The sequence below is a fragment of the Anguilla rostrata genome, chromosome 7, assembly GCF_018555375.3.
Source record: "Anguilla rostrata isolate EN2019 chromosome 7, ASM1855537v3, whole genome shotgun sequence".
NCBI classification, from domain to species: domain Eukaryota; kingdom Metazoa; phylum Chordata; class Actinopteri; order Anguilliformes; family Anguillidae; genus Anguilla; species Anguilla rostrata.
In genome coordinates this window covers 21,366,706-21,389,442 of record NC_057939.1, presented here as the reverse complement: position 1 = coordinate 21,389,442, position 22,737 = coordinate 21,366,706, and the positions used below count along the sequence as shown (strand labels likewise).

Genomic DNA, 22,737 nt, shown 5'->3' with positions numbered 1-22,737 from the left:
ATCTGAGATGCAGCACTCCCATGCTTCATCTGAAATTAAATAAAGCATATTCCGTGACACGGACCAAAAAAAACAAAAAACAATTACTCATCTGGCTCCCCACACAGTAAATGGCTGACTGCCTCTTAATTATTAGTTAGCATGCAAACAAGGCCAAGGGATCTGATTGGCTGAGTGAGAAATGTGAAGGTTTTTGGAGCCCTGGGTCTTAAAGAGGAAAGCAGTGAGTCGAGGCCTCCCTGTGTGGGGTAGGCAGAAGTGGGGGCGGAACAGTTAAAAGCATCGGGAGCAGGTGCATTGCAGCCTGGGCACAGCTCGGGGATTAAGTAGGCTGTGCCCATCGCCCCCCCCCCCACCCCCCCGAGGGAGTACCCCTTCAGTCAAGCAGAGAGCGAGGGTGCAAAAACGTGCCCTCCTTCTGACACAGAATTCTTACCTCGTCAGCAACACATCCCAAACAAAGGGAGAAAGGAAGAAGAAGGAAAAAGAAAACAAAATATAAATAAAATGAACTCAAAAGGTTTGTTTGACTTTCTCGCTCTGAGTAAAATATGAGCGCTTATGTTAACACAGACAGAGGGAGAAGAATGTTCCGGAGAGAGAGCAGCCATCGGAACACAGTTGGAACGTGTGCAGACCTCCATGTATTCTGCACAACGGTGGACATGAAATATTGGAATTACGCAGGTTGACTGCGCCGAGTCAATCAGAGACGCAACAGATCATTTTAAATTACGGTTCCAAACCCACCTTTTTGGCCAGCAAACTGACTTCTGTTTGAAAAGAGTTTTAAAGCGCTACTGGGACTACTGCCACAATGTAGATCTATTTTGAGCAGAGGTGGTTCAATGGGAAAACACTCTGTACCCAGCCGTTACATGTGTAAAAGGGAAAATGGATCCTTGTCAGCAGTGTTCTTTTTAAATGACGGGGGAAGAGAGGGGGGTGGGGTGGGAAGGAGGAAAGATGTAGAGACGTCAGCGGAAGGTAAGGCAGAATAATGACAGCAGTGACGGTGACAGTAAAACAGAAGGTTTTCCTTGCAACACTGCGGCATTTCTGTGCTCTGTTAAAGAAAAACGATGGAAGTGGCTGTCTGTGTTCCCTCTCACTCTGTTTGACAGGCATTACTTCTCAGCAGACACACTGTAGAGAAAATGCATTAACACACTGCACGCACACCCTCAGCATAGTGCAGGTTTCCTCCATTCCATGTGGATCACACACCCCTACAGTTATCCCAACAGTTATCGCCAGAGGAGGAATGGATGGACGCACATGCATGCATATGCACACACACACATACATACACACACCCATATGCACAAGACATGTAAACTCTGACATTAATGAATATACTGTAAATAAAGACATTTACAGAGAGACAGACAGATGGACGGACACACACACACACACACAAACACCCTCACCCACACACACACACACACGGATACACCACACATGTAAACTCTCATACTAATGAATATAGATACAGATATTGACAGACAGACTGATCGATGGACTGATGGATGGACAGACGGACAGACGGACAGACAGAAACACATACACACACACACGCACACACACACACCATTCCTACACCTTGTCACCTAAACCGAAAAAAAATATCAGGGAGGGAGGAGAAGCAATCACAAAACACCCTGAAGTGAGAGGGTGTTTTTCCTCATTTAAAAATGAAATTTTTTGTCTTAAACTGAAGCCCAAACTGAGCACTAGGGAGATACTCGAAATATAATTTAACTTCATCAGAATGCAGACGTGTTTATTAACATCCTTTTGCACAGTTTAATCTGCGAATAGTGGATTCACAGTTCCCCCTAGACTCTGTAAAATAACAAGCAAACAAAACAAAGCTCTCATCAGGCATGCATTGATGCCGTTTTTCCCCCATAAGCAGAATCAATCAGAACAGCAGGAAGATGCCTCTTAAGAGACAGACTGAGACAACAGCTGACCTTTACAGACAGTAATGGCCAAAAACCGCATTGATCCAGAGGATCACCAAGATATTCTTTTTGCCTCTAAAAGCACATAGTAAGACAAGGCTATGTTTAAGAGTGGGTGGATGCTTCTTCAAGTGATAAAAGCTACCCATACTGTCTGTACGTGAACGTTATAAGTGACAGAAGCAGCACATTACATAGTGAATGGAGAAGCCCATCTTACTCCACAACACTGATTTGAAAATCAACCTCTCTTCAGTCTCTCTCCAGCCCTCCAGACTGGCTGTATGCAACCCGTCGCCAATTTTAATCAACAGAAGCTGATACGGAGTAACATAAACCGGCCTCGTAGTTTTCTGCAAGTTCGATCGCTGACTTTTGCTCGAGGGGCCAAAGGGGACACTCATTTCCTGTCAGACTGAGTGACCCCTTCAGTCAGGAGAACCTGGTTTACGCGGCAAAAAGGGCAGGTAAGGACCTACCTGAGAAGTTTCGTGTAGCCAGCATGGTGGTCAGGATAGCCCCCTGAGAGAGAGAGAGATGTACAAAGAGAGAGAGGGAGACAGAGACACACATACAAAGAAGAGTGAGACAGATGGATCACTCCACACTGTCTTGTCATATTCTTAAGTCAAAGTGAGGATTTATTCCAAGCCACAGTGTCTAACAGGGTGTATAATATTAAATAGGGGGACATCGCCCTGTCCTGGCTGGGGAGGGTAATGATTACTGGCTGCAGTGCCAGAGTCCACACTTTTAGTGCCCAGCTAAACAGTCTTCACTCTGACCTTATCAGGAAAATTTCCCAACCTTGAGTTTTCTCCTGGCGTTGAACTTCTTCAAGCACTCCACAGTCTCCTGCCTATGCATCATGGAGGCCACTGTGGACCGTTGCTGCGAAGAGAAAAAAAGATAGAGAGAAAAAAAAGAGAGAAAATAAATGAGGGAGCATGCACTAACTCATACAGACATGCTGTAGGAATGCATGCTCTGTGCAGAGGTGTGTAAAGGCTGTGGGTTGTACAGTACAGTAGGCTGAGCAGCAGTGTGTAGCTGTGTCAAGTAGTGTTGCTGTGTTGTGCAGGCACATACAGTGGAGACATGGGGGATGTTGGGTCAAAAGGACAAGATGTACTTCAAGGTTTGCAAGTCTGCAGCAGTGTTGGGTTGCATGCTGGGCTTCTGTAGCAGTGCAGTGTAGAATTTAGTTTTATATGTATGGAGGAACAACACAAATAAAATAATAAATTTAACAGCGCTGTGTTGTCACGCTGGGTCGAGCGGAGGGGTTCTGTAGCCACATACGCAGATCCAGGGGTGCTTCAGGGCCTCTGTGGCAGTGATGCGCTTCACTGGGTTGATGGTCAACATCTTGTTGATCAGGTCTTTGGCCTCAGGGGTCACCGTGTCCCACTCAGGAGAAGGAAACTATGCAGGGAGAAATCAACCAATCAACCAATCAATCAATCAGCACATTACTGTTTTCCTGAATATCGAGTCCTTCAATCTGCACCGCTGCACCGCAAACATAAAAACAAAAACTTGCTTTATGAGCTCGTTGTTCAGACAAACTTATAGAAGGATTAGTTCCACAGGAGCTCTTATAGTGATGTTTCTTGTGAAAATTTGGTAGTTGCTTTGCAAGTCCATCCCTCACAAACATACAGTATGTAATAATGTGTGTCTGATTTGGAGAGCACGCAGCCATTTTTAAGAATTCGTTTTCGGGTGAAAAACAGAACTGATTTGTAGACAATGTAGACCAGGATGACCCAGCAATAACCCCTCCCTCCCTTTTCCTTCTAGGAAAGGATGCCACACAGAGGATGCCAATTAAATGTCCATTATCAAATGCAGTCCAGCGCAGACTGAAATGCACTTCAGTGCGGCTGGGAATTGTTCAGGACTGTTCACAGTGACCTTACGGAAGTGTGACTCAGCACGCCCACCTGAGGCCCGGTCCACCTGCAAGTGCTTGCGACCAGCCAGACTCAAGTCTGAGGCACACAGACACTGTGACCCCTGCAGAGGTTCTGCCAACTGCTTGTCCTTTTTTGCCCTCCAAAATGGCAAAGCCAAAGGAGAGACAGAGAGAGACAGAAAAAATAGACAGAGAGAGAGTGAGCAAAACAAAGAGATGGAGGAGGATGCAGAAATGAATGCCCTGCGCACTGAGATTCACAAACTGCTCTAAAGAAGCAGTTCTGAGTGATGTCCTTCCTCATGACCCCTAAAGGACATAGACAGGTTTTCAGTGGGGAAAACAAAGGAGCCCTTTATAAGGGGCTACAAATTATGGAATATGCACACCGCTTCATATCTCAATAGGACTCGCACACAGAAACACACACTTAAGCCCTCACAATGCACAGCGCTAATTTTAGCACTCACATCCTCGAGATACAAAAAAACAACGCAGCCAAGTGCAAAGTGGGCTGATTTTAACGCTCACATCCTTTAGTTATGAAAAAGCAAAACGAGCCATACAAAAGATCCGTGCCCTCTGAGGAAAGACTGGAATTTGTAATTACAGAGAGAGAGAGAGCTCAACCTGCTGATTAATTCTACCTCTTAGACAAAGAGCTAATCATCGTCTCAGTTAGATGCTTATGTTTAATTTAAATTAATTATTGCACAGATTTCTGAAGTAATATCAAGGAAAACCCGGTGCGAGGGAGAGAAAAGCCAGACTGAAGGCAGACAGCCGGCTCTCCTCCACGGGACCGGTGAGAAATCACTCTGTCTGCACTCGGCTGGACTGCTAACACAGGAAACAAATCTAACAGCAACCTGAAAGCACAGCTTTGTGGAGTCGGTCCACTTTAAACCACCGTTGGGGTAGGAGCGAATGAACACACACACACGCGCACACACACACACACACACACACACACACACACACACGTGCGTAAACTGAATAAATTGAATTAAACGAGGGACTGAAAAGCAAGCCTGGTGAATATTTATGCACCTTTATACTAGGGACCACAGTTTAAGCGAGCTTAGTTGTGAAAACATATGGATATGAATGCAATAGGTCCTAACATTAGAAGAATAGAACATTTGAATCACGATTCAAGGAAAGAGTTCAAGGAAAATAGAATTCCGGTCAATATTTGTGGACAGTCACGGTGTTAAATAGGGCCCTGGTGAATATTTACAGACTGCAGCCGTCAGCGGTCAAAGTAAACGGACCCCTGGTGAATATTTATAGACGGTGAAGGTCAGGGCTGACCAGCAGAGCGGTTCATTTGACCAGGGGCGTTCGGAGCCTGCAGCACTCACATCGTAAGCTCCGGCCTTGATCTGCTGATAGAGCCTGTGCTGGTCCTCGTCCCAGAAAGGCGGGTACCCCACCAGCAGGATGTAGAGGATCACGCCTGCGGAGATCAAAGACACGGGGACAAAGGTGAGGGGCACCGCAGGGCAACGGCTCGGACTGGACATCAATGCGCGTAACCCTGGCAACAGGGCGAAAAGAACACGGTCGGTAACCCTTCGATTTCCGTGGAAAGACTGGATCCATTTTTTGTGTAGTTATCCACCGTGACAGTGCTGTTTTTTTTCCAGGGCTCAGCTTTATTTAAATGCAAGTTTTAAAAACCACTTTTAATTTAAGGACATTAGAGTGCTATTTACCTAAACTTTATGAAAATTTGCTGTTGTATTTAAAAGTAACCATAACTACACAATTAAATAAATCACAACTCAATAACTGATAAAATGATCAAAATACATTAGCAATAATGTAGCTGTTGTGCTACTACATTATGTATGTGCAATTTGCTGCATGCAAAAGTGGTAGGTACTGTACACCATTACCCTGATCAGCACAGTCTGTGGTAAACCCAGGTCAGCATCTCTATCCTCAGTGCCCACAACTCCACCGCGGCTAACCGTCTTATCACTCATTATGTCACCACTGCCGTGACAATAAATCTGAATCATACACAGCGCTTCACTGGGCCGAGAGGAGAGGCTGTTTGATTGGCTGCCGTGTTTCCACGAGAGCCAGGATGGTACTTTGCGGTCAGGTGGACCTCCAGTGACCTGCAAACTGTAATTAACCGAACCGACCTGCGGTTCCAGTGGGATCGATGGCACGACGCAGGCCCCTGAAGAGCGGTTGTTAAATGTGCATCACGGCGGCTGAGATGCTCTCTCTTACTCTGGCAGTGTGACGCCTCACCGCTAATGAAAGTCCTTTGGCTAAACCCGTTTGCGAGCACTTACATAAATCGCTCTGGATAAGAGCCTGTGCTAAATGCCTGAACAAGTGTATTGTTTAAGCCATTATATCAAATATTAAATCCACATTGAGGCTGCGTGCATACTCTCCGGATGCTTTACAGCGCGCAGAAGTAACTGTATATAACATCCGGCCCACGCACTGACACGGTTAGTACACTCTGAGTCATCAGCTGTCACAAACAGCACTCAGATACAGGGAGGACAACGGGGACACGAGTGTAGTGCCTGGGATAACACAACTCCAGAAATCACAGTAGTGGGGAGAGAGGGATTGGATAGCTCAAGCAGATTGAGGCTACTTTCAAACCTTTTTCAAAACAGCAGGTGGAACTCCACTTCCCACATGGCTCTTAATGCACAAATTCCGCATTACTTCTCCCCATTTATATAAATTAGCAATGCTCCCTGATTTACGTGAACTACTCAGGGGATTAGTGTGGAGGGATCCTCAATGAATGACATTTTAATGTATTGCTTTTTGTTTTTGCTAAAGCAGGACTTGCTACAACGCGCAAGACACAGTGGGGTACAACACATTCTAATCCATGTGAATAATCCATGTCTGAAACAGATTAAGTTAGGTTTGCTCAGGTAGCCCATTTCCTAACCTGACGAACTGCTGCAGATGAAATATAATGCTATTTTGCAGGGTTCTGCATTTTTAAAGATTAGACAAAAATTCTGCATAAGGTAGGAATGTCCCTTTGGTATACAGCATAGCAAATGCCTGAGACAGCATAAATAAAACAATTCCAGATTAAACTCTTTTAATGTGAAATAATGTGAAGAGTGTTAGGATTTCCTGACAGACAGACATACAGATATATAGATAGATAGATAGATAAATAGATAGATAGGCACAGACAGATAGATAGATAGATAGACAGATACAAACAGACAAACAGACAGACAGACATGCTCATACCACAGGCCCACATGTCCACCGGTTTTCCATACGGGTCTTTCCTCAGGACCTCTGGAGACAGGTAACCCGGAGTCCCAGCGAACCCTACACAGAGAGACAGGGGTCACCATCAGAGGCCTGAAGGGACTGCACTACAAGACCAGCATGCATTGTGACACTAAGGGGCACTCTCAGAACAACAACAACAAAAAACTACATGTTCTAGCATTCTCTTTGTTGTTACAGCTAACTGGGGAAAAAACTTGTTCCAGCACGTTCAGTGGTGCAAACCTGCCTTCCTTCGTCACAATTATTCAAACACATTCAGTGTGCTTTTTCCCCAGATTATCAAATTAGCCGGCACCATGAGACTGTTCTGTCCCCAGACTCCCGTTCTATGGCCAGTGACCACAAACTCTATGATCCCTGTTATTTATGTGCATTACAGACCTGAAACTGAACTTGCATACTGTAGTAATGCCTTTAAAGATAGTGCTTTCTGTGACAAGCTACCTACCATCTCAACAGCGAGCCATATTAAAAAGGCTTATTTTTTGCAATAATTTCTTCCTATCAGCAATCTGTGTGGGTGCTGAAACATTTTTACAAAGCCAAGAAACTGGAAACAATACTTCCATGTCTGGCAAGAAGCAGGTAAGATAATCATGGGAGATTAAAAGAATGGTAGAAAACAAAAGCATTTCAACAGTCAAAAAAAAAAAAAAACCTTCTCAATCTCCTAACCATTTTATTGACTGACCGCATTGGTTAACACTCACCGAACCAGGCCTGCTGATCGCCCTGGACTTCAATGGCTAGCCCAAAGTCCGCCAGCTTCACGGCAGCCCCTTTCAGCTTACTGGCCAGAAGCAAATTCTCTGGCTTCGATTCAAAGACAAAAGAGTTGGGGACAACTTCAATACGGCCGCACCCGGGTTTGGAACGAGGGGTCTACTGTGTCACGCGAGTTTGTCAGAACTCTTCTGCAGCAGCGCTCTGTGTGGTCTAATGTCCCCTGGAGAAGGGCAGGGGGTATGCAGGGTACAGGCCAGTCAGGCTACTAACATTCGCAGCCCCCCGGTCCCCGGAGTGAGGGGTAAGACACTCACCAATCACCAAAAGGTTTGCTTGCTGGACTTGAAGCTGAACGTCGTTGAGGATAAACTTAACTTCTGGTTGTGCTAAGGGGTGGCTGAACTGACACTTGAGTGCTTTTAATTAGAGATGTGTTGTGTACTTTGTAATGCGTGTCCAGGTTGATTCATTTGTATTCAACTCCTGCATACCCCTTTAAGCCAATAAGAGGTCTTTGGCATCGTTTAGTGAATCATGTATTCGCTGACATTTAAAAGCAGTTCCTAAAAACTCACAAAACTAGCTTTTACTTCTATTTAGATTTTCTTTCCTCCATTTTGAGGCAAGTACTAGCTATGTGAAAGCTGCACTTCACCAAAGCCAAATGAAAGATTTTTCTAAATGTATTTATCTCTACAGAGAGGAACTGCTTTGTACATGTTAGGAATACATGCATATATTCAATCTTGTTAACACACAAAACTAGGGGAAAATGTCTTATTGCTTTAACAGCCTGTTGAGTTGTTTTTTTGTTTTCAAAGGAATGCAGATTTAAATGATGCGGTACAAAACCAGATGCTGTACTGTAATTCAGAATAACTGTTGTTAGTAGAGCATTCGTGAGTTGTGGCTCAAGGGGAAATGGCCACATGCGTGTGGAATGTGCAGTGAACGTTGCGATGCAGTCATTGCCAACCCGCCTGCAGGTGGTCATGTGACCAGTGATGTCATATGGACACTTCCTCCCCACAGAGGTCTTCAGCAGTGCTTGGAGACTGGCTCACATGCCGTCCCCTTGTACCCATGTGACCTCATTCCTCCCCAACTGTTTACACAGGAAGTGGGTCATTCGGCCCTCGAGCTCCATGCGGGTTACCTACTTTGCCAATCTGTGCTGGGATTTCACTGAGCTTCGAAAACAAGCCAGTCTTTACAAGGACAAGCAAAAACCCCTCGATGCACCAGACCTTTAAGTGAGTCGCTAATTGAAATGTTGCTTGACAATGTGCACGATTTTGGGTACTTGAGGACTGGAAAGTCTCTCCTCCAGAAGGGGGTGACAGCAGAGAGTGCTGGGTCAAGGATTCTTATGAGCCCTAACACGTCTCCCAGAACACCCAGGAACTGACACCCAGCTTTGGTCCTTTATTTAAGTGTACCTAACAAACTCCCTGTTCTGCATCTCCACTACCCTCAACTGCGTCCTCAGCACCGCAAAAGAAATCAGTGCTGTCTTCTTCTAACCTTCCAATCCTGCGTTTTTGCACTCAAACTATACAACCTTCTCGAGACCCCCCTTCACAACTATGCTTAAACACAAGCACTGGCACAGCTACCCATGTGAAAGAAGGGAAGGAGGGAAAAGGGAGAGAAAGAGGGAGATGGAAAGAGAGGAAGAAATTGTGAATGCGAAGCTGGCTCTCTGAGACACCAATACAGAATGTGCCTCTGGGAAGTCATCAAAATTCCATTTACCTCTCTGAATATTCATGGCTGCTTTTTAAATAGCTGCAAAAATTTATATTTTTACATAATTAGAGGTACTTTTCATAAACGGTCTATACTGAGGAAGAACTCCCCAAGAGACATCACTCAAAACGTTCCAGTCCAGGAATGCAAAATGATTTCTTTGAAGGAAAAAAAAATGTGCTCAGAAAGCATAGCGGAAACGATTCCCTGCGGGGAAATGTTTGGCTGTGTTATATTAGGAAAGAAAGTGTCCAAAGACTCCCTCCTACGCTCCTGTACACACAGTACTGCTCTGTCACCTCAGTGCAGCGATGATTCATAGACAAACTGCAGCAATAACCTGCAGCGTAAAAAAAAATCACTTCCCTTCCCCCTTAAAGCTGGGAGCCATGTGGCAGCTCAGTACAGGGCTGGGATTCTGTCTTCAGTTGCAAATTTAAACCTCACATTCTAAATTCAGGCCTCTCCAAAGACGCTTCCGAAGCAACTGACACAAAACCCACAAAGGAAACGGGCAGGGCACCAGCACAGCACAGACGAGTGCGAGTGAAAAAGAATTCACACATCGAGTAAAAGTCCCCCAGGCCCCAGGCCGGGCTCTACGCTTAGTGTCACTACGTATGTGCATGTACGGTGAGCCTGGGGTACCCCCCAACACGGCTCTGCACCAACCACCAGCTCAAGTCGGAATTTATGTTGCGCTGTCAAGGTTAACGTGTAACAAGTGTAATTGGATTCCAGGGAGCAGCCATATAAATGTGATTATGCCGCATTAATTTAACTAGGGTGGGTGGTGTGCCCCTTGTATCAGTTGTAGCCTGCTGCCTTAGCACTAAGGGACAGGGAGCTCTCCTGAAGATGGTGTGGTACCTAGGATATGATCAATGCATGCACGCATGTACATGTATGCACCCATGCACGCAGAGAGCACTGCAGAGGGCCGATAACACCTGAGATGCCGCATTAATGTCTTAAGCATTAAATCGGAAGCCGGAAATACTTACATCTGTTGATTTCACAAGGGGCAGTGACCTCATTCATCACACCCACATGATACGAAAGTTAAACGATGCAACAAAGAGAGCAGTACAGCCCCCCTCTCAGCACTGTAAATGCAAGCTCACCAGGAAGGAGGGGGAGGGGGAGAACGAGGGATGAGAAAGAAAGACCAGAGATGGGGAGATCATCTTAACAGAGATGGAAAGAAGTAGGAGAGTGGGAGCAGAATTTAGATTGGGAAGGAAGAGGATAAGAGGATAGGGGCATGAAAGAGATGAAGACAAATGAAAAGGAGAGGTGGTGAAAGAAAAGTACAGTGGGAGAAGAGGAAGAAGGGCAACAGAGAAGAAATGATGGGATGAAGTGACCAGGGAACAGATAGAACAAGACAGAAGAATGACACAGGATAGGAGTAGCGAAGAGATGGAGCAAAAGTAAGAAAGGTATCGAGGAAGTGTAGACCAGGGCTGTCAGCAGACCTGTTATTCACCAGTAGCACCCAATGGAGTCACAGTCCAGCCCCCTAGCAGTCCATCACACTGGAATGAGGCCTGAGGATGACGTTCTGCAGTCCAGTGAACTACAGCTAAATTAACAAAGTCCAAAGAGCTACAGCCCATGGAACTACAGGTAAATTAACCACAACCCATGGAACTACAAGCCAATTAACCACAACCCATGGAACTACAGGCCAATTAACTACAACCCATAGAACTACAGGCCAATCAACCACAACCCATAGAACTACAAGCCAATTAACCACAACCCATGGAACCACAGGCCAATTAACCACAACCCATAGAACTACAGGCCAATTAACCACAACCCATAGAACTACAGGCCAATTAACCGCAACCCATAGAACTACAGGCCAATTAACTACAATGTACAGAACTACAGCACAGTGAACCACAGCCCAAAGAACTACAGCTAAATTAACAAAAGCTCAATGAACTACAACCCATAGAACTACAGGCAAATTAACCACAACCCACAGAACTACAGGCCAATTAACTACCGCCAAAAGAACTTCAGCCCAGTGAAATACAGCCCAAAAGAACTACAGTGCAATTAACTACAGCCAAAAGAATGATAGACTAATTAACTACAGTCCAAAAGACTACAGCTATACTACAGCTAAATGAACTACAGCCCAGTGAGTGACCACTCAATTAATTACAGCCCAAGGAACTACTAAAGTCAGGTTAGAATGTGGTCACAGTAGTGTGTTTTAGCCTCGTACTGATGGTGAATATGTTTTACAGTTGGAGTTATTCAAATCAAAGCATTCATTTGACTGCTCAGAGACTTGTTTCTTCCCTAATGTGTGTGCCATATTGAAAGTGGAGACCATGTGACACAGACCATTGCACAGCCCTTACATAAATCCCCCTGTGCACCCAGGGGTTAGACTCCCTGCCACGGTATATGAGGAGACTGTCCACTCCTCTTTTTAAAAATGTAATCATTGAATCAAGGTCACCCATTTGGCATGTACTCTTGATACAGTATATATAGCTTGATGGTGTGTCAGTTGTGGACTGTGTGTGTGTGCGACTGTGTGTATGTGTGTGCAATGTATTTGTGTGTGAGTGTGTGTGTGTGTGTGTGTGTATGTGCATGTCCAAACTGAAAATGGTCAGAGAGAGGCTTCTTGTCATCATTTGTTACTTGCTCTGCTCTCTTCTTGTTTGTTCAGTCTCGCAGCTCGTTTTTGGCCTGGCCTGTCATTGGCTGGGCCGAAATGCAAACGCAGAGAGATTATTTCAGGAGCCTCATGATGTGCCCGACTCATTTGATTAACAAATCTGCGCTCCAAGCCATTTCTGCAGAGTTGACGTGACAAGCAGGACTTCAATGTCTGTGTTCACATAAGAACAGAGTAGCTCTTCCCCTGAGAATGTGAACATTTGAGCGGTTTGTTACAGTAGATAATCTGGTTCCACGTGGCCCTTGTGTCCCATTTCGGCAGGTCTCTGACACTCAGACACACAGGTCTTCAGGGCACAATCGATGGCAGAATCCACGACCCATCAATCGGTCAAAAAGTCAATCAATCAATCAATCAGCCACTCCTTCGATAAATCAGTCAGTAAGTCAGTGAGAAAATCAGCGACTAATTCACTCTAACTCATTCAGTCAGTCAGTCAGTCAGTCAGCAAGTCAATCGGTGATTCAGTCAATCAGTCACTCTTACAGACTGATAAAATCAATCAAGTCAGTCATTCATTCAGTCCTTAAATTAGTCAATGAGACAGAAATGCAATAAACCAGAAATCCAATCAGTTAACCAGTCATTTATTAATTCATTCAGTCAGTCAGTCAGTCAGGCTGCATATGTGTGCTTGACCACCCCTCACATGAGGGCAGACAGCTGGATGGAGAGGCCCGGAGAAGGAGGAGGAGGAGGACCCCAACTGGATTCCCCTTCGTCTCTACTCACCTTCAGGTCCCGGTGGACCACGCCCATCTGGTGGCAGTGGAGCACAGCCTCAAGGATCTGCTGAATGCAATGACTGCATGCAAACACCAGGGGGCGCGTGTTAGTGACAAGCTCACACTCACTGTCTGTGCGTCCTCGTTGAGACCCAGACGGACGGCTGAGCATGATGATAATGAGAGCAACCAGCTTTAGCCCCTAGCACTGCCTGAAGGGGATGGAATCCCATCAGAAGATCTGTCCCCTTTCCCCTTCTTCAATAGCAATGTGAGAGTCTCATTTTGGGCCTGTAATAATGCAATTTAAATTATCAAAAGGGCATGGACCTGCCTTGGTTTCCCAGACAGGCAAACTCCATTGTGTATATATCTTCATTATTTTCTCCATGCTGATTAGAACTGCCATTTATGAATGTGTGAGTGTGTGTGTGAATATGTCTCCCATGGTTTTAGACTTTAACTGTACTGTGGACAAAACCAGTTGCTATGTCCTCACCAACCTCATCATCATTGTGATCATCATCATCATCATCAGCCATCTCTGAACCTCAAAACAGAAGTGGTGTTAACTCTACAAGCTGCTATGAGTTTGACTGCAGGGGGAGAGGGGTGAGTTTGGCACCATAGAGTGACTATACCTCATCAGGATCCCACCCCAACCCCGACCCCACCCCAACCTTTACCCCCCCCCGCCTTCCCACAGTCCTTGCCTTGATACCCCCCCCCCCCATACTCCCCTTACCCACCCACCCCGAACCCCCCAGAGTCACACCTCAAAGCAGCCATAAAGAGCGGACCAGAAGGAGGCTACATGCACATGGCCTGGGCTACAGACAGGGAAAGCTCTGCTGCTGCTATCTTTCCCTCCCGGGCTGTTGGCTCAGTCACTGGCTGTGTCAGAGGTGGGGTGAGGTGGGGTCGGGCATGGAGCTTGGGGGTTGGCGGTCTTATGCATGTGTACTGACCTTCAGGTCCCTGTGCACTATGCCATTTAGATGACAATGATTAACACTTTCTAGAATCTGCTGAATACAGTGACTGTGGAAGAGACAGGGCGAGAGGCAGGGAGAGCAGTTTAAGAGGACGTCAGAGCAGGTGAACACAAAAGACAGGCAGGAAATAAAATCAGTGCAAAAAACAAAAAAAAAAAAACAAAAAGAAACAATACTTTCAAAAATTAAAGTCATCACAAACAGAGATTCAAAATAAAAACACCCAAAATTAGCAAAAATAAATAAATAAATAAATAAACAGGACACGATCAAGGATAAAGCTATGGTTCAAACAGGGGTTTAACACATCAACAAACAGAAGTTGAACAATTTCAATGTTCTATTGACTTTTTAATTTATTTAACGGTATGTTACTAATATACTGCAGAAATTTTGGCACGGTAACTGAAAAAAGTAACACTAATTGCTTAAAACCTATTTCTTCATTAGACTACATTATAAAGCTAACAAAGACGGATATCAATTAAATAAATCTTAGTTATCAGAAAGAGATTTATCTGCAGTAGAGAAGGCAAACGATGGCCATCAACTGTTCCCAAGGCACTCCGGGACAGCATATTCTGACTGCACATGCTGCAGATAAATGAGGCACTGAGAAGCAAACTATGTTCAGCAATTGCTGTTCCACCCTGACTTCACCTGATTTGCTTCTATAAAATACATGTTTTGCTGTTGCGGTTCTGTTCAATAATATACCGTATATATACATAACATTCATTGTAAATTCTTATACATATTTGTTAAAGAATTCACTGTCAGTAGCCAAATCCATAATTCCCACATTTTGGAGTCTTGGGGGAGTGCAGCAACCAGAACATCCAAAAGAGGAACATCCTTATGACCCCCTCGCCTAAGGTCTGCATTTTGAGGGGCATTTGAAGGACAGGAATCTACAGGGGCTGAACCATGCAAAGCACTTCCTCTGAGGATGAGTGCCGGTGAAGATCCACATCGTGCCTTTGATGCTGAACCTCCCCTTCCTCCCAGCCGGGTCATCTCAGCACACCTGCCCAATCACGCTCACACAAGCGGCTGATCCTGACTGGGCAAGATCCTGGCCATGGGAAAATCAGGTCTGTCCATGACTTTGCCCCTTTCCTTCCATAAATCTCCTCTTTGGCTTGAATGTGGCTCCCGCTGTTTATTTATTCATCCTTTATGTTTAGCATTCTATTTATATGAATTTCACTTTCATTCGCTTTCTGGTTTCTTTCAGCTCTCTAGGGAACTCTAAAGATTGATAATAGATCATTGTGATTAGTATTCAGTTTAAAACTATATATTTTGAAGAATATATTTTCTGAAAGTTCAAATCAAATTTGAGATCTATAAATATTTATATGTATTCATCTCTGCAAACCCCAAAAATGCCCAAATACTATGAACACTGGCAAATATATGATATAAAAGACAAAAAGTATAAATCAACAAAATTAGAAACAGGATGAAAGACAGAACCATAGATTATTAACACCTAAAGATTGTGCAGCAGAAAACAGATAAGCAGATTAAAGACATTTCCAAATCACAAATCACAAACGATACTCATTTTCAACAACATGAATTCTGAATGAACAGAGATACAGTAACACTGGCAATAAAGACAAACTGGAAAATATCAGACAGCTTTCTACAGACACAGAAGACCTACAGCATGAAAAGCCACAAATGGTGTATTGTGCTATTCCCAATTCACCGGACCAGCAGGCCTACAAGTATACAATGCATATAGTGGTGTCTGTTTTCACATATATACTGCATGTGTGAGCAGGTGTGGATGTGTATGGGTGTATGTGTGAGTGGTGTGTGTGTGTGTGTGTGTGTGTGTGTGAGAGAGAGAGATGTGAGTGCGTGAGAGAATAGGTGAGTGTCCTGTATGTGTGTGTGTGTGTGTGTGTGTGTCTGTGTGTGTATATGTGTGTGCGTGTGCCCATGCATTATGCAGCCATCAGAGTCTTTGCTTAAATTTGCAAGTATATTTTAGTCATATCCAAGCTAATTTTTTCAAGGGTACACAATGGTTAAATCAAGGGTTTCAAAGATTAAGCATTAGTTTTATTATTGTCCTTGACATTTTAATCTTAAGTAAAAAAATGACATTCTAACATTTAGGTTATGTCCAATTTAAATTTTGCCCTTAAAGGCCTGCCAGTGAGACTATGGCCACTTACCTTGCATCAGCTTCACTGTAGTATTCTCTGGCCACAATGTCCTCGAACAGCTCCCCACCAGTGACTCTGAAACACACCAGAAAAGGAGACAGATTGATACCATACTGCAAATTTCAACACAGCGGGAAATCTTCCCTATACTTATAATTACGTCTAAATATGTAGTGCAGCCCTCTTAAGAAGAGGCCTAACAGCCAAGACGGAATCCCTGCTGCCTGCATTTCGTATGGGTGAGTGGATCTGAACAGAACGCACATATTATACCTGCAGGCCACAAGAAAATGAACAAAGGCAACAAACCTCTTTGCCAAGCCGCAAATACAACTAATAATTACGGAACATATTGCCTCCCATTACAGTAGATTAATGGCTATAATCCCCATGTTCTCATTCTTAGACGGTCAAGAAATGTGGGAGATATAGATATTCCATGAAACAGCTCTCTCACCAGAAGTCTAGCAGATTGTTGCGCTTGGACCGGGTACAGGAGGAACACATGCGGGCCACTTGATTTAGACATGACCTCATCGCCACCGTCGCCAATAGCAGTATTACACAGCACTCCTCGACGCCGCAATGGTAGAAACTGTCCCATCATGCGGTTGTGTGGCCGATTGTGTGTGCCATTCGCTCCACATCAGGGCCCGTGTAATCTGGCTCCTGTCCCCATGCACACCGACTAAACCCACCACAAACCCAACCCAAGGCTATCCCAAACCTATCCCAAACCAAACCTAAACCTACCCCAAACTTAATGCAAATGCACCCAAACCCACTCCAAATCTGTGCTAAACCCATCCCTAACTAATCCTAAACCTAACCCAAATGCACCCAAATCCACAAACTTACCGAAACCTACCCCATACCTATTCCAAGCCTACCCCAAACCAACCCAAGTCCATGACCATCCTTGAGACAGCACTTCTCTCTGCTTCTTGAAATTCGCAGAGCTCAGCTCTCGCCAGTTCTCTCAGCTCTCACGCGCAGCAGCTTCTAATCCTGGCTGACCGGTCTGGCAGCTCTTTCGGACATCCCTGGCAGCCTGTAGTATGGTGGACTCTGTTCCTGTCCTATCCTCCGCTTGCGACTGCCAATGCAGGGCTTGGTTTTGGAAGCCATGCTGCCTCTCAGTGGCAAAGGACATCCCAGCAGATGGTGTTCCTATTGGCCGTTACTCTTCCAGTTTTAGGTCTTGCTTCAGCCCTGCTCAATGTTTTCCCTCTTGAAGACACATACATCATTATTATATGAGAATTCTGGATTTGGAGTTGGGAAACAATCTACAAGGCACAGAACAGCAGCATGTCATGAATTATGGGTTTTCCCCACTGCATCCTGAGGGAATTTGATTTACCCTAACCTTCAGTCTTATTTGGGTGCAAAAAGAGAAAAAGTTTTCAGGCCTGGATTCATACTGAGCTGAAGATATTCGTTTCAGCGATTGAGTGAAATAAAAAGCAACATTCGAATTGAATCTGAGGGAGAGAGAGAGAGGAGAGATGGGGAAGGGGAAAAAGAAAGAAATGGAGGAGGGAGCGTGGGCTGCAGCTAATGTCTTTCAAAGTGATATTGATCTCCACATCAACAAAATGGTTGTGTGATATGAAGATAATACAAGTGATGGATAAGGTTTGAGGGTAAAACACACTCCCCTGGACACAAAGGCTAATTTCCGACTGTGTGAAAACAGAAGGGACCTAGGAGGCTGAAAGATATACTTTTTCCCTTTAATGTTTAAAAAAAATGCAATCTTTGGATGATCACATTCATACAGTGCTTATGCAATTCAATGGCATTTACACCAAATTCTCAGTAAACAGTGCAGGAAAACAGCATCTCTTCACCGACAATTAGCACCTGGGGCTAGATGCTATGACAGTACTCTGGGGCCAATGTACTGCACCAGAAAAATACAGCCTGGACAATTAATGTAAATTATTTAGGATAGAGAAGCCTGTGGGGGGAAATAATGTGTAAATAAGGTCAGTGGTACCATGCAGACCATGAAGGTACCAAGTTTTCAACCCTTTCAACTCACCATGGACTTGCAGGGGGGAAGGGTTGGTATGTGAGTAGAGATTGAAATCGCAGATGGGGGGATGGTAGTGCGGGGGCTTGAGATTCAACCGTGGACCTCTGGTTGACAACCCAGGGTTTAGACTATTCTACCAGGAAAGGATACTGTGCCATTCAGAATCTATCCTCTGCAAAGAAGCAAAATGGCAGCTCTAAAGATTCAGTCATGCGAGTCTATTGAGATCTCACAGTGTGCACGATGGAGAGGGATTTCTAAGCAGCTCAGGACCTTGTTAAAAATGGTACTGTTATAAGTGGCTAGCTCCAGTACAGAATTACAGTGGATACTATATGATATGCCTACAGCTCAAAGTCATACTGCTCTGTGACTAAGCAGGGCTGGGCTTAAGTCAGCACCACAAAGGAAGCCTTCCTGGGCCAGCCTGCTTCCTGCTGGTAACATTGGTGGACCAATAGGGTACGCTATTCCTTCTGGACCAATAAGAGAAGCCAGTGCTCCAGAGCACTGAGGGGAACACAGTACTGCAGGAGAACCTGTCACTAAGATGAGGCATTAAACTGAAGTGCTTACTCATCTGCCTTTAAAGATCCAATGGCATTTATTTAAAAAGTGGGGTAAAAAGTTAATACTGGATTCCTGATTAAATTGTTTGACAGTATGTTTCAATCTAGTCACCCAATCATCCCCCAATGCCTATCCAATGCTTCCCCAGCCTACCACCATAAATAAGAAATGAATTCTCAGCCAAAGTTCATGGTTACATAAAGACAGACAGGTAAATAAAAAAATATATATACATGTTATGAAGGAAAGAATTGGTGGCACATTCATGTGCACCGATGTTTCCCGGTCTTCTCTAAAACTTTTTCGTGAAGGTGGTAGACAACGGAGAAAGGGGAGGAAATTGGAAGAGAGAGGGGCAGCTCTTGCACAGGTGAGCAGCTGTTCGCTGTTGGCTGCATTACACAGAGGGATCAGAGCCAGCCAGGAAAGAAGAAACTCCAGCAGTGGAGAACATCATGGTTAGGGAGACCAGATGAGCAGAGAGTCGGAACAACTGTGTGAGCTGAATCAGTCGAACCGGGGAGACAGTGCAACACAGAGAATTCACACCTTCTAGCAAGCACGCAAACCCATGCGGAGAATCCACACATCTGAATACCTTCATACCGCCATTTAAAGTGGGCTGTATTTAGTTAAGGACACAGAGAGACTGACTGTAATATTAGGTGCCGCTTTCCTTCCCGTTTAAAATCTCAACAAAGAAAGTTATGGTATGCCATGTATTTAAACACCACAGTTCAGAACTGTACACAAACACAAACACACGCGCACACACACACACACAAACAACACACACACACGCACACGCACGCACACATACACACACAAGCACACAGACACCCTTACAATGAAGGCTTATTAAATTAACAGAGCTGTACAATGTTACAAGCCAGTTTTCAATAACGAGTCTTTAAAGCAGACAGGATGAATGGGATCCTGTAGCCCTGAGCTCACCTCGAAGCTATTCCAGGACAGCGGGTGCACGGCAGACTCAGGAGGACACGGAGCAGACATGACAGCCCATGCCAGAGTCCCCGTACACAACCACAGCCTACTGCCTCGCATCCTCACCACATCCTTTTACTCAGCGCCTGCACCTCTAACGCGTCCTTCGTAGCTTCAAATCTGAGCACCCCGCATGAAATATTCAAGGTGTTTACTGCGCTTGAGAACACACAAGCAGGAAAGAAAGCGCTGCTTAAAAACAGCGGTTTTCAGACCGGTCGTATCAGTGAATAAAAACTTCAGCAACTCAAGATTATGGGCTCACTAGTTGTCAGAACACTGTCAAAATGTCCAAATGTACTGACTATAAGCCATTTTAAAACTGCACAAACATTACTGCAGAATCAGCTTTAATCTATTGAGAATTTTGAACTTGCAGGGGAAGCTGATGAAATGTCACACCTCTTTGTCTACAGACTGCTCCAGCAACCGACCCCAGGCACCGGCATTGCAACATCTTGGCAAAACTTTCATTTACACCCTCGAATGAGACATTACAAAGCAATCAGACAGATAGCACTTTCTCCTCCTGATCGACAATCCATTCTTTATTTCACAAGCTTGTCTGCTAAAAAAAAACCATGAGGGCAAATTATTACCAGCCTGAGACACCTAAGGGGTGTTCAGTATCAGGCCTGACACAGTGCTGGACCACATTTGCAGTCTGTCATGACTCGGCTAGTCATCTTTCTTACTTGGACAAAGACAATTTATAGTTTCACAACATTAAAGAACTTTAAATAGACAATGTAAAACAAGTGTAAAACAAAACTTGGCACTGTGCTAGCTAGCTCCCCTGCCTAGTCCAGTCCATCCCAAGACACAACATTGCTGTCTTGCAGCCCCAGGGACATTTCTTCCATTTGCCCTCTGTCCACAAGCATAATTCAGCCAGGAAAATAAGCACGGATGTGGAGGATCACTAGATAGAGGAGGGGCCCTGACCTCTGACCCCAGACTGACGTATGCATGTGTGCTGTATGCACTGTGCATGAGTGGGGAGCAAGCACGGTCTAAACCACGACCGAGGCTTGGATATTGAGAAAAACATGATTCAGCACACAGTCGTAGCAGTAGTACATCAACCACTTTTTAAATTTTCGTTCCTTCTGCAGGCTGTGTTGACAAGAAAATGGAAGCCCTTTCTGTGCAGATGATGGACTGCAGATTGAAAGCCACAGTATCTCTATGAAGGGCTGCCTGCCACCGCATACCTGATGCAGTTCTAATGGGGATGACCAGTGGTGCACAAAGGGAGTCTGGCCGTGCTGATGGCATAGATCTTTCAGCCATTCCGGCTCTGACTGCACAAGAGCTGACTGTAAGGCGACACGTGTCATAAGCAACAGCGCTTCTCCTTCAGCAAAGTGGCAAATCTGAACTGTGGTATACATATGTGTGGTGCGTACATCAAACTGATGGGCTGACCGAAGACTAATTTAACATAAAAACAAGACAAAACTCTCCACCCAAAGACTAGACTAGCCTAAAGGTTTGACTGCATTATGGTATTTCACATCTCAACCAGAAAACAGAAACAAAAGTGTCAATAAGAGTGCTTTGACATCTTACAATACAAAGGTAACATAAAAACAAGACAAAACTCTTCACCCAAAGACTAGACTAGCCTAAAAGTAGTTTGACTGCATAATGGTATTTCACATGTTCAAAGACCTCAACCAGAAAACAGAAACAAAAGTGTCAATAAGAGTGCTTTGACATCTTACAATACAAAGGTATCCAGCTACTGTAGCTCCCGTAGGTGCTCCCTTTGGCTGCTTGCTCAGCATGGTTCCTCTCCTCCTCTGGTTGACCTTGATTGCATTAGCAACACACTGCTCCTCAGTGGGGATGCGCCAAAAGTAAACATCGAGGCCGTTTATTTGTTCAGTCGGTTTAAGGACTGCAAACATTGTGTTGCACACATCCACAGAGACAGAAACGGTCCATAAATGTCATTCGGAAGCAAACTCCTGATCAAGGGTGCAACAGAGAGAAAGAGTAATGGCGAGCCAAAGGGAAGGTCTCATGTTTTGGGCTGATGACCATTCAGTACTCGGAGCGGCGCTGGATGATCACTGGATGATCGCTGGATGACCCTGACTGGTCAGGATCCATGCGAAATGTGAATCCCGGAGTAAGGTTTAAAGAGCGCTCAAAAAAAAAAAAATTATATTGATTCATGATATTATCATAGTCCACTAATTTGAACATACTTGAATGTGACAGTCAGGAATTTTTTTTGTGATTTTATTTTTAAATTGAAGATTATAAAATATTTTTTCGCTTCTTTCTAGTCATATTTCTGTTACAAATTCTAACAATGTAAATCAGCTGGGTACAGTGGAAGTGCCCAAGGTAATATTCCATAATATCAAAACACCTGGGAACAGTTTCAAGTCGACACACAACATGAGACAATATATTAGAAAGTACTGAAGAGCTTACTTACAAATCAAAGACTAGGTAGTGGAAGCCCTCCTCCGATATGCTGTCGTGGAGTCTCACTGTGGAGAGGAAAAAGCCGTGATTAGAAATTCAGCGCTCGCTCCACTCCCCTACCACTTTTATTTGCTTTCTAAAGCCAGGCTACAGCGCTGACAGAGTTGGGAGAAAATCTCATTTATAACACGCATTACATTGATTTAAACTCCCCAAGCTGCCAGATCCCTCGATTCATCCCCATAATTCACCATGGAGAGAACAAATGCAATATTATTCTGATTGAAAGTACTGTATGGGTAAGGGAGGGAACCTAATATATTGATTTTAGCTTCGTAATGGACATTAAAACGTCCAAGTTTATGGATGGTCACAAAGATATGCACTGGCACCCGATATTAAA

General features: G+C 44.5%; 1 protein-coding gene across 13 annotated transcripts in view; it reads right to left on the bottom strand.

The window, feature by feature from the left end:
- The window catches only part of camk2d1 (calcium/calmodulin-dependent protein kinase (CaM kinase) II delta 1), a 97,818-nt gene that overhangs the window by 21,901 nt on the left and 53,180 nt on the right, over positions 1-22,737 (bottom strand). For 7 of the 13 annotated variants that reach the window (XM_064343672.1, XM_064343670.1, XM_064343675.1 and 4 more), the window contains exons 4-12: positions 22,345-22,399; positions 16,286-16,351; positions 14,067-14,139; positions 7,899-8,001; positions 7,141-7,224; positions 5,250-5,344; positions 3,270-3,392; positions 2,775-2,858; positions 2,447-2,489 (exon numbers count right to left, since the gene is read on the bottom strand). In XM_064343672.1, coding sequence (XP_064199742.1) covers positions 2,447-2,489; positions 2,775-2,858; positions 3,270-3,392; positions 5,250-5,344; positions 7,141-7,224; positions 7,899-8,001; positions 14,067-14,139; positions 16,286-16,351; positions 22,345-22,399 — 726 coding nt within the window. Of the gene's footprint in view, positions 1-2,446; positions 2,490-2,774; positions 2,859-3,269; positions 3,393-5,249; positions 5,345-7,140; positions 7,225-7,898; positions 8,002-13,105; positions 13,179-14,066; positions 14,140-16,285; positions 16,352-22,344; positions 22,400-22,737 lie in introns of all 13 variants that reach the window. The other 6 variants (XM_064343671.1, XM_064343676.1, XM_064343673.1 and 3 more) reach the window with 1 other exon arrangement.